Source organism: Equus caballus, chromosome 3 (assembly GCF_041296265.1).
Source record: "Equus caballus isolate H_3958 breed thoroughbred chromosome 3, TB-T2T, whole genome shotgun sequence".
NCBI lineage: Eukaryota > Metazoa > Chordata > Mammalia > Perissodactyla > Equidae > Equus > Equus caballus.
This window is the reverse complement of record NC_091686.1, coordinates 44268364-44280278: the sequence shown is the minus strand read 5'-3', so window position 1 is coordinate 44280278 and position 11915 is coordinate 44268364. Positions and strand designations below refer to the sequence as shown.

Here is an 11915-nt window from a genome sequence, read left to right as displayed (position 1 = left end):
ACTTGTTTGATCATAAGAATTTTGGTGGATGCTCATTAAAACGTGGGTTCCATTCCAGACCTTCAGGCCCTGGAGAAACTTAGGAGAAAAAATGGGAAACACTGCACTGCGTGAGGGTTCCAGTGGTTCGTCAGCAAGCATTTGCCGCTTGGACTCTGGGGTAACCCATATCAGGAGGCCACGCTGAAAAGCATTTTTGTTCTTTCCCTACCTGCCCTTCTTCCAAGAAACATTGTGCCACACACTGTTATATGCTGAGAAAACAAAGGTAAGCAATAATTCTCACTGAAGTCCCAAAGAGGATAAACAATTAAACACGGTATATTAAGTGCTAAAATAGAGGTAGTACAGGATACTATGCACTCAGAGGGGAGGAAACACCTTGTTCGAGTATTTAAGGCAAATTTGACATCTGCAACGGAGAGGTTATTCCGCATAGAAGTAGGAATAAAGACCCAGGGGTTTAAGGAAACCTGGTGTTTTCTGAGGATTGTTAAATGTCTGGCATGGCTGAAGCTCAGGGTCAAGTTGGAGAAAGCAGGGTAGATGAGACTGGAGAGTCAGATTATGAACGGCCTTACAGGCTATGGTGAAGAAGCTGGACTTAGTCCTTAGGCAACGGGGAGCTATTGGGAAGGAACCTGGATGTCCCCAGCTCTTCGTATAAAATGATTTTATACTACAACTTGACAAGAATGCCATCAGACCCGAGTTTGACTTTGTTCTGAGCTAATATTCTATGTGGTCAGTTTCGAGCTGTGTTAATCGAGTGGAGACTGTTGTCAGCTGGGATCTTAGCCAGACGTGCAGTGCAGAGCACAGGGCTGCTGTGGTGGATGCAGACAGCTCAGCCCACGACAGCATTCCTGTAAACTCAGATTCTCGGGAACTATTTGCAAATCAAAGTTCTACACTCTCAGAAGACTGAATAATTGACGGATAACTTCAACAGTATCTTTGGAGAGAGCCCCTCCTACTGCGTCTAGTACAGCTCCTGCCACCCAGCACTGCTCAGGAGATGCTTGTGACACTGAGTCGAGTCTGCCTGGTTTCACCGCTTCCAGAGAAGCGGGGGCAACCACTTTCTCCTGCAGTTTACTCTCTGGTTAAATAGCCTCAGTCACTAGCAACTTCTACTTTATGATAAGCAGGCGTCTTTCTGATTTAAGCAAGGTCTTTGGGATTAGCCAACACAATATTATACTATCATGTCTCCTCCTGTTCACCTTGTAGGTTTCTTCAGTCTTTCCTTAAAACAGACCCTCTCTTCTGCTGGGTCTCCATTCTCCTACATGCATTCCAATTTGTCCATGTTACCTCTTAAAAAAATGTCATTACCAGAAACAGGTATGACATTTCTTTTACTACTCCTTGCCTCCTGCTACTCTGGATGCAATTCTTAAAAGATGAACTTATCATGAAAGGGCCTCGTCAGGAGCTTTTCTGGTTAACATTATCTTAAAATACACACGAAAGGAACATCCATAAAACAGAGAGTAAAAATGGCCTTAAAAAGCAGCTAGTGTTAAGCCAGACACGGACTCACTGTTTGACGGAATGCTGACATTTAACATCATAATGAAAACTGATATGCTGTCAAGATTCCCAGACATCTTTTTTTGTGGAAAACATAAGAACCTAGAACAGTGAGAGGAACAGAGCAGAGGCTCAATTTTTGTGGAATGAATAAAGTAGAAGGCCACATACCATGAGCAAAAGGAATTATCTTTAGTTTGGGGATCTCAAATTTGTCCCACTCAAAGGGCTTCTAGTCTTGATGAAATGTAGGCACTTAGGCAGGGTAAGCTGACAAGTCTCTGTTCCTTAATGGAGTGTGACAGGAGGGGAGACAGGAAGTAGTCAAAGAAAAGCATGAGACCTGTAAGTAAGGCCATTGCCATTGTCCCTCACATGACGCTGACTTCATATAGGGGCTCTGGTTTCTCGGCAGAAAGATGGATGTACACTAAGATATATTATTCTACATGGATGTGGTGGGGGTGGGAAGGAAAGAAATGTTTCAGGACAAGATCACCCTGGGGCTTCAGCATCAACAGGACACTTTCTGGGCCGATGTCACAAGTTGCTTCCCCTCTGACAATCTACTCTAGGGCTTGCCACTGTGGATGAACCCAGATGTTCCTCCCCCCTCCACTTTGTTCCCCTCATCACACAAGTTTAGTCTCTGAAGATTCTTCTTTCCTCAAAAAATATTTTAAACAAATGTAAGTAGAAGATGTTTTAGATGAGAACAATTGCTGACGTACGGTCAGTCAAATCTAGCTATTAATCCTTGAACAGCTGGATGAAAATTCAGCCCTGAGTTTGAATCCCATGAGAGGTAAGTCACCTTGGGAGTGGGTGGAGGAGAGCAAAGGACACTGTTTCTATGTGTGTGTGTCTGCACGCACGTGTGCCTGTGCGTGTGTGCATACAGCCAAAGGTTCACTGGCATAAGCAACTCAAGAATTCAACAGTTTCTCCCAAAGGGAAGGAGATAGATTCAGTAACTCATGATCTGGCATGCTATCCCATTTGGAGAAATAATTTCAATTCTACATTGATTTCTTTGATAGACTGACTTATTATGCAAAAATATACAGTATTACTTTTCTAACTACTGATCAGAAAGACCAAGCAATACTCACACCCACTGCTTATTTTAATGTCAAATGTTTATTTCTATGCCATAGTTGCCTCAGCACAATTTGCAAAAGAAAGGAATCCAAAAAAAAGAAATTTTTTTTGTCAGGATATTTTCTCTGCAGTTATAAGAAAGAAAATAAATACACCTTAGTACCAGAATTACCATTTCTTTCCCATCATTCCAATACGTTGCACCTAAATATTTTCCTTGGATGTCATTGTTTTTAGGATGGAAAAATATCCACAGGAAAAAAAATGCTTGTATTGATTAAATTTGGGATAGGCTTTGTCAGAGAATATATCTAGAACATCTTTGTTTTGGTACACTATATCACTAATTGTCATACCCTTATTATTTAATATAACAGGCATACTTTATTACATAAACAAAGTGCACTAGAAATGAACAATGTTAGGAACAGACTGAAATGGGGTGTATCTTACACCTTCGGTGACTGGGTATTAGCTGAAGCGCAGGGATACAAATTCCCTATTGGTACAAATGCAACTCTCTCCGGGAGGAAAATGCAGGCAGTAGCTTAGAGTTTTTGCGTTAGCAGATAGGGCATCGCATGTAACTGAAACAACCTGATAACCAATCGGTGGGTTTTCAAGAAAAAGGAATGCTCTGGTTTCTGAACTGGCTCCCACATTCAAGGGAGCTGGAAGAGGGCATTTGCTCTTTAAATAGATTTCTCTTGTGTGATTTGAGACACAAATCCACCGAGATTCTTACAGCAGAAGTAGGCACCACACCTTGGATCACAGGCCCTCAGAGAAGCCTGTGACAGCGAGCCTGATGCGCGGCGGTGGGCCCAGCACCTCGAAGACGCCAGGGCGGTGGTGCCCATAAATCCCTTCAGCAGACTCAGTGAAAGGATGAGAGCTCTGTAAGTTCATGCACATTTATTGAGTAGTAATATAAAATGCTTTTTCTCTGTCATTGTTACAAGTGCATGCTTTGATTGCCAACATTTCAGAAGTCAAATTACAAAGGCAAGGCTTTAGGCTGTAGTGAATTACCTGGGCACTTATACAGTTGTTAAAAAATATGAAGGGACTTCCGCTGTTGTTTTCAGAATGAACCAGTTGTAACCCGTAACTGAGATACAAAGGGAAAAAAGTGAAAGAAAAGTACATGTTTTGTGGCACATGACAGAACAGAACAAAATAACTAAACTGTTATGACATTAACAGTTACCATGCATTTAGAGTTCCACATGTAACTACAAACTTATTTAAATTTCACAAGGTCTGCTAACATGCTAACCATCTATATGTGCACTGACAAGCTTATGTTAAAAACTTTTAAGAATACTCTCCCCTTCAGATTTTTTCAAAGCTTTTTTGATTACAAAATTTCAAAGGCATTAAGCATTTTAGAGAATATAAAGTACGCCAGTATACATACATTTCCTGTATATGTCAGACCACTAAGCGCGTTACAGTCCCATAGAGGCCGATACAGCCATTTTTTTTCCTTAAAAAACATGCATAGGCAGATTTTTTTTTTTTACAGAATATAGATGCTTTATCACTGTACTTAATATGGTGTTTTGTTCACTATACTTAAAAATGCACCACTCATAAATATTTAATTCAGCAAGCCACAACCAAGACTTGATTTATCAACAAAAACCTCTAAATATAAACAGCAAAAAAAGATAGATGTAATTAATTCCAGTTTTTTTTTTTAAACTTAAAGAAAAGAAAAGATACTCACTGCCAAATTAATAAGAGAATGTTATATGGAAAGAAGGGCATTCAAGCACACTAAAGTAACCTGAGGTAAGCATAATCTGTACAAAATTAAACTGTCCTTTTTGGCATTTTAACAAATTTGCAACATTCTTTTTTTTTCTTTTTCTGTTTTTTTTTTTAAGACTGCCTAATTCATTTTATAGCCATTGTCTGACAAGAGTAGCAAAACATTATCAATAAATAGTCCTTATGTAGTTTGTACATCGTTTTGTTAAAAATGTTTGCTGTCATCCATTTTTAGTGCTGCGACTGTAAACGTACAATAGAGTAAGAAATTAGACAAAGTTTTCGTGTCCAGTAACATAATAAAAGACCTTTCATTAACCTATCTAGAAGTCCCCAATGCAGTAGGAAAACATGTTCATTCCCCTAACATTGCAGTATATACTAGCATTAGCTTTCTTTTTAAAATTTTTTTCCTATAAGCATTTTTAAAAGGCATACCCCAAAGAGGTGTTTAATCACCACTCCCACCAAAATATAGTTTATTCTCTCTCTCCCTCTTTTTTAATGATAGTGTAAACTGAATCCGATTCCTGGCCCCAGAGCAAACAAGCTACCGTCAGAGGCAAGAACATCCAACTGCTGATATGCAGCAATCCCCAGCACGCCCTGCAGCTCAAAAAAAAAAAATGAAGAGGATGTGGTCACTGGATATTGCTGCTATTGCTGCCATTGCTGTCCGTGCCGTTAGTCTCTGAGGTGAGCGCCTTGTTGATGGAGTTAAGGTTGGCATCCGAGGGCATGGCGTCTCTGCGAGGTGGCATCCTCTCGTTAATTCGGTCCAAACCCTTGGCCTCCTCGAAGCTAGTGATCTTATGTTGTGGTGAAAATCCTTTGATAGCTAAACAGAAAATCATTAAAAAAGAAAACTCGGGTTAGCCAGAGGAAGACGAAGGGCACAGCTGTGGCATCAGGTGAGGTTAGAGACTTCGCAGTGAGAAAGGGAGTCCTTTAGTAGAGAACAAAGTGACGGGACCTGAACACAACACAACAGACTCCTTACCATACCCGAAGATAACCAAAAGGTTCAAAAACAGCCAATGTCTCTTGCCAACCAAAATGTCCTCTTCAAGCTAGTAAGATATAAACATTTCTCCTGTCTTCATGAAAGTTTAGATCAACGAAATGCGAAGTGGATATGTAAGCAGGAAAATTACTATCAGGGACAGGTCTCCAGACCCAGTATCAACTGGCACATCATCAGCATGATTACTGCATCGAACGCCCTCACTTAGACTGGAACGTACCCCGCTTTCTCTACTCCACTGTGCCAGTAACAGCAAATCCAGTGGCGTCACTGAGGCAGGTAGACTTAAAGACCCAGCCAAGAGCTTAGAGCAGAAGCTGAAAGGAGCTACAAAAGGAGTTCATTTGGGCCATTTCCATGGCACCTCAGAAACCCAGAAAAACTGTCTTGGCAAACAACTCAATGGTGATGAAAAAAATTATAAACTCCTGCTCCTCCACTCAACTTTAGAAGCATGTGGAGTGGGTGACAAGGTAAGAGAAACTCGGAAAAATGAAGACCAGATCACTAAGGAGAAAAAGTCTGTCTGCTCTTCAGCAGCGAACAGGTCAAACTGATGTTCGCCTGGTAGCCAGTGCTGCCTACACCAAAGAAAAACTCTTTCTCCACAGGTCAATGCAGATGTAAGTGATGGGTCAAGAATAACAAGGGGACAACACCTTCCTCAACTTTGAGTAAAAATGAATAGGACTGGTTCGGGCCGTATTCGATGAGAATATGGAATTCTCAAAGAGGGAGCATTGATATTTGAGTTTTTTTGGTAATCCTTAGTGTTTTCCAGAGATAGATAAGGCAGTTGTGCAAGAAACCTAGTAACTTCTTCAATGAGGACCAACCAGTGAGCTGAAAGTCAAGTACATGAATGGGAAATCAATGACACCAGTTTGCTTTACTCCCTGTGGATTGCAAGCGAGATATTGAAGCACCAATCATCAGCGCTGATTTGGGCTGCATCTCCATGGCTGATTAAGGACAATTTCATGGTACCTTTATCCTCCTCACCTTATTTGGGAAAAAAAGGAAAGCAGTTTTGAGCTGAAACTTTGCCAGCCACTCCTACACAATGTGCAGTGCCTTTCATTAGTATGGATGAGATTCTTAAAAGATATACACAGTTGCTTCCAAACACATTAAACGAAGAGAAGTAGTTTGTTCCACCTCTGCATTTTAAAGGTGAGCATCACGGTGATTAGTCAACTGTGAGAGGAAGAAGATGGGGAAAGACCAAGGCCCAAAGCAAAGCTTCTTAATTCTTCTCTAATTTAGTAATACATTGCAAAATAATAGAGCTGTCGAATGAGCACCCACCCTGAAAACTAAATTATTTTGAGGGGCAAAATAATGGCACGAAGTGGTACCATATTCTTTTTCTACACTACTGTGAATATCATTTCATCATAATTAATGAACATAAAAAGTTTGTCATCACAATAATTGATGAAGCAATTTTATCAATTTAAATGGTAAAAGTGGAATCTCTAGGTTGTAAAAGCCAATAGGGTGGGAGCATGGAAATTCAAAATCTAGCTAGAACAATGGATGTCTGGAATGGGGCTCCATTTCTAATCATTTTTGTCTATACTGGTATAGAAGAATGTGCTCTGCTGTAGTTGCTGGTCAGACAATGGGTATTAGCAATTTACATTGGTGGTATACTTAACACAACACAGAGTCACAGAAACCACAGAAAACAGCCAAACTATCAACAAGAATGCACACTGCAGATTAGAATTTGCCAAGAGGAATAGAGAATTCCCACATAAATAGCAGTTTACTCACTGCTATTTAGGAAGCAGTTGTATTTTCTCTTACAGTTCTATCATTCCCTACTATATCCAAATCACGACAAAGTAGAGAGTCTAAAGTGGCACTTTTTACATCATATCAAAGGACCGTAGGCACACAATTTTGGGAAAAATAAAGTTATCTTGCAAGAACAAAATACAACTGAAGAATTTTGTTTTAAAGGGGAACTTCAAATTATTCTTTTTAAAATTTCCAGAGGGTATGGTATGTATAATGCTAAAAACTATTTGGATAAGCAATTCTCTTATAACTATACATTTAAAAAGCACTCAATTCAAAAGTACTTGCTAAAGGGTCCACTCTCTCATCCTGGAGCAGTGCTAGGCCAGGGTGGGTGACAACACTTCTCAGCTTCCCCTGCAGCGCCCAGCACAGAGCCTGGCGCAAAGCAGGCCTTCAGCAAACGTTAATCAATTGAGTGATGCCTCGGCATCCACTCGGCATGTCACTGGCCACTTCCATGGCCACATCGCGGTGCTAACTGTCCTACAGATGCCAGTGGGTTCAAATTTGATAAGACTCGCAGAACTGTTTATCTCATCCACAGCTGTCTCCTGTTGGAATATTTTTTAGAGACATAAATTAATGTCGAACTACAACAAAGCACTATTCAAATGAACTTTTTTTTTCTTGCTAGAAACTTCTGAAGACTAGAATTAATACAGCTATTTTTATTCTCTCCTTTTCAGTGCTGACAGAAAGTGATTTGAGGGAGGGACATGGTTCAGCTCAAAGAATATTGTTTTATGTGTTATTTGTCAAAACAGCTGCCATAACCCCCACCCCACATCATTCAAGATATAGAATCCTTTTGTTTTCTGTGATTATACTAGGTTCACTGTATACAAAGTCAAACATAGCTTTAAGGGAAAAAAACAAACAAACAAACCATAAAAGGACATTTTCCCCTTTAAAGCAAGAACATTTCGGTTAATACTGAGCCACAACTGTTAGCCCAACACCCACACACTCTGTACAAGCTACAGCAAAAAAAAAAAAAAAAAAAAAAAATACACCCAGCAGAGCCCTTGTCTGTTGCAGGTACAACAGAAAGGGGACTGGCCAAATTACCTTCATCAGCCTCAATAGCCTCAACAGTAGCTGAAGAGAAGAAAGGGGGTGCAAAATGAATGAGAAAAATGAGCAGAGGATTTTAACTCTAAGAACAAATCAGTGACGATCAGGGAGCTAGGAGATTAATGTTCCTGTAAGTGCTGGATTCTGGCACAGACAACAAAACAGAAATGCTAAAAAGAAAGAAAAGACACAACGAAAATGATAAGTTTATTTTATGTATGAGCTGGATGCACCTGAATGAACTGCTTTGGTTTTTGCTCCCTAAATAGGTGATAAAATGATTAACCCTTTAGGAAAGGCTTTAGGAACGTTTTGTGTTTTACTTGGATTGAATTGATAAGGGACTAGGTCCATCTAAAACGTGCATCTGACTCCCACAAAGTACGATAAAACCACTACTCTGCTTGCTGCTCTATAGTTTTAAAATGCCAGACAAAATGGCAGAACTTGTCAGTGGGATAATTCACACTAACGATTTCCTAATGCCATGGAAAAGCAAGGGGGTGCAGATTTAGAGAAGGAATAAAATCAGTGTGTCAGCTGATACTGCACGTGACTCTTTAAAGACAAACTCCATGTTAGAGAGGAGAGGGAGAGAGGAAAAAGGCAAGGAAGGGAGAGAGATGATTGGGACTTCTTTTGCGAGGCAACCCTATTTAGAATTAGTTTTCCTTACTGCAATACCATTTTTGGAAACAAAATTCTTGAAATGTTACAATCAAGTGGGAACATGCCAGTAGCAGCAATAATTCTATCAGCAGTTTAAAGAAAAAAAAGTCTGAATACTGAAATCTCAGCAGATTTCAGGGGCAAAACCTAAAAATCCCATTGCTTTATCAGCAATTTTAAAAATAAGGCTAGGGTCTATATTTTCACTATACAGGTGTATGAGTCTTTCTATATTATGGCTGGTGGATATTTCCCTAATTAAGTGCTAAAATGAGAAACTTCTCTGTAATGCCAAAATCTTTAATATTAAAATTCTACTCCTTGGCTTTAATTTGCGTATTTCTTATAATTTAAGGTTTTAAAACTAGAGCAACTGCCATATGTGCACTATAATTCACTTACAGTGCATTCTAGATTCCTATGATAAAAATATAGAACGGTTATCACCACTGAGAAGAGCTAAACAGTAAGTAGTTTCCCCTTTTTCACAAATTGAAGGGTATCAGACAAGGAATTTTGAAAATGTTTTAATGTATACGGTTTAAAATATACACTAAGTTTTCCAATTCTCAGGACTAATGAGATTCCAATCGTATTTTGTTATGTGTGCATGTTTGTGTGAGTTCAACACAGAATAACAGAAACCAATGAACTTAAAGGAACAGAAAAGGAAACTGAATAACCTAAGTTAAAACACGGGTGAAATCCTGAAAACCAAATAAAGAACTGTAAGAACTGAAATAACAAGTTTAAAAGTAAAGAACAAACCTGGACCCACACCAGCACCGACACAAGTAGAAACACGTGCTACCCGTCACCGAGCGCGTCCCAGGCTGCAGGCGCCTGGGGCTGCCAGACCCGCGCGGCTGCAGTCAGCGGGGGCCCTTTGTGCGCACGCGCACTCCACTTACGTCAGGGTTTTGAGAGCGTATTTACTTTGGTGGGAAAAATTTCGTTTTTTTTTTTAAAGTTACTAAATTAATTTTTAGCTATAAATTAAAGGGGGAATTTACCTCAATACTATATATTTTCCTACCGTCATTTAGAAATTTTTGTCTTATTGTGGAAATTCAAAGACTGATTTTGGAGTAAATTCTCACGAAAATAAAGAAAATTATAGTGATGCTGCTAGGATGTGACCACTCAGCAGTACCATATTCATGAAGTCGGACATTACTTTCTATAGAGAGAGAGGTGTGTCTAAATAGTGTAACCATAATAATAGTGGAATCTTTTAAATTGAGAAACAGAAAAAAGAAAACACAAAAAAATCCAGGAAAATAAACGAGAGGCTGAGATTGTTTTGAAATATTATAGCATATTTTTGTTTTCATTTTTTTCTGTCAAGGTCTAATCTAAAAGCAAAATTTCCAAAATGTATTGTTAAAATTGGACTCTAATGATAATATTAGTTGGAATAAATAACAAAACAAAAGTAACAAAAGTAAATGAGTCTAGAGTCCTGTGCTGTCCAGTATGGTAGCCACTAGCTACATGTGGCTATTTAAATCAAATTAATGAAAATTAGATAAAATAAAACATTCAGTTTCTCAGGTGAACTCTATTTCAAGTCCTCGACAGCCAGAGGTTGCCAGTGGCTTCTGTGAGGATATAGAAATTTCCATCATTAGAAGAAGTTCTACGGGACAGCACGTAGCCAGAAAGCTACAAATTTTAATACAAAACCTTGATCTCAAAGGAAATATTTTCATTCTTTCTAAAAAATAAAATATGGTTCTTCTCAAGTCTCATGTTTTAGATGCATAAATCAGAGAAAAGATGCATATGACTCAATTTCTATTCAAGTGGATAATGAAATCACCCTTTTTATATTCTCCACTAAATTCTAGGCTTAGGGATGTATATTTACGTGTGTGACTTTATTTCACCAATCAAGTAGAAGACTAGTACATTTAGTAAACATGTAATTAAAAAGTTGTTTTTAGCACCTGATTGGCTCAAAGCCGTCAAACCTGTTGTGCACGTCGGTTGGCACCTAAGCGAGCTGTCCTATGGGAGGCCTGCACCTGCGGGTCCACAGACACGAGGGGACAGGCCACAGTCCCAGGGGAGGGGCTGCCACGGCGGCTCTGGGCTGCGGCCCTCCCTGCTCCGAGGGGGCTCTGGGCTGCGGCCCTCCCTGCTCCGAGGGGGCTCTGGGCTGCGGCCCTCCCTGCTCCGAGGGGGCTCTGGGCTGCGGCCCTCCCTGCTCCGAGGGGGCTCTGGGTGATGGCCCTCCCTGCTCCGAGGGGGCTCTGGGTGACGGCCCTCCCTGCTCCGAGGGGGCTCTGGGTGACGGCCCTCCCTGCTCCGAGGGGGCTCTGAGTGACGGCCCTCCCTGCTCCGAGGGGGCTGAGGGGGCTGTGGGTGACGGCCCTCCCTGCTCCGAGGGGGCTCTGGGCTGCGGCCCTCCCTGCTCCAAGGGGGCTGAGGGGGCTGTGGGCGACGGCCCTCCCTGCTCCGAGGGGGCTGTGGGCGACGGCCCTCCCTGCTCCGAGGGGGCTGTGGGCGACGGCCCTCCCTGCTCCGAGGGCGCTGTGGGTGACTGCCCTCCCTGCTCCGAGGGGGCAGAGGGGGTTGTGGGCTGCGGCCCTCCCTGCTCCGAGGGATCTCTGGGCTGTGGCCCTCCCTGCTCCAAGGGGGCTGAGGGGGCTGTGGGCGACGGCCCTCCCTGCTCCGAGGGGGCTCTGGGCTGCGGCCCTCCCTGCTCCGAGGGGGCTGAGGGGGCTGTGGGTGGCGGCCCTCCCTGCTCCGAGGGGGCTTAGCGGGCTGTGGGTGGCGGCCCTCCCCGCCCGCGGGGTTGGGCAGCAGTGGCCCGCGCTTACCGCTCTGCAGCGTCTGCTTGCCTCCGGAGAGCACGCCGCTGGGCAGCATGCCGGTGGGCGTGAGGCCCTTCAGCGTCAGCACGCTCTCGCTCTCCTCCCTG

The 11915-nt window shown here is 41.9% G+C and overlaps 1 protein-coding gene across 17 annotated transcripts in view; it reads right to left on the bottom strand.

Annotated features, from left to right (window-relative positions):
* Positions 1–2657: 2657 nt before the first annotated feature.
* Positions 2658–11915, bottom strand: part of PPP3CA (protein phosphatase 3 catalytic subunit alpha) — a 287954-nt gene continuing 278696 nt past the window's right edge. For 10 of the 17 annotated variants that reach the window (XM_070263369.1, XM_023637651.1, XM_070263371.1 and 7 more), the window contains 2 exons: positions 11815–11912; positions 2658–5251 (listed from right to left, as the gene is read on the bottom strand). In XM_070263369.1, the coding sequence (XP_070119470.1) occupies positions 5055–5251; positions 11815–11912 (295 nt within the window). In that variant the 3' untranslated portion in view covers positions 2658–5054. Of the gene's footprint in view, positions 5252–8314; positions 8345–11814; positions 11913–11915 lie in introns of all 17 variants that reach the window. The other 7 variants (XM_070263363.1, XM_023637650.1, XM_070263365.1 and 4 more) reach the window with 1 other exon arrangement.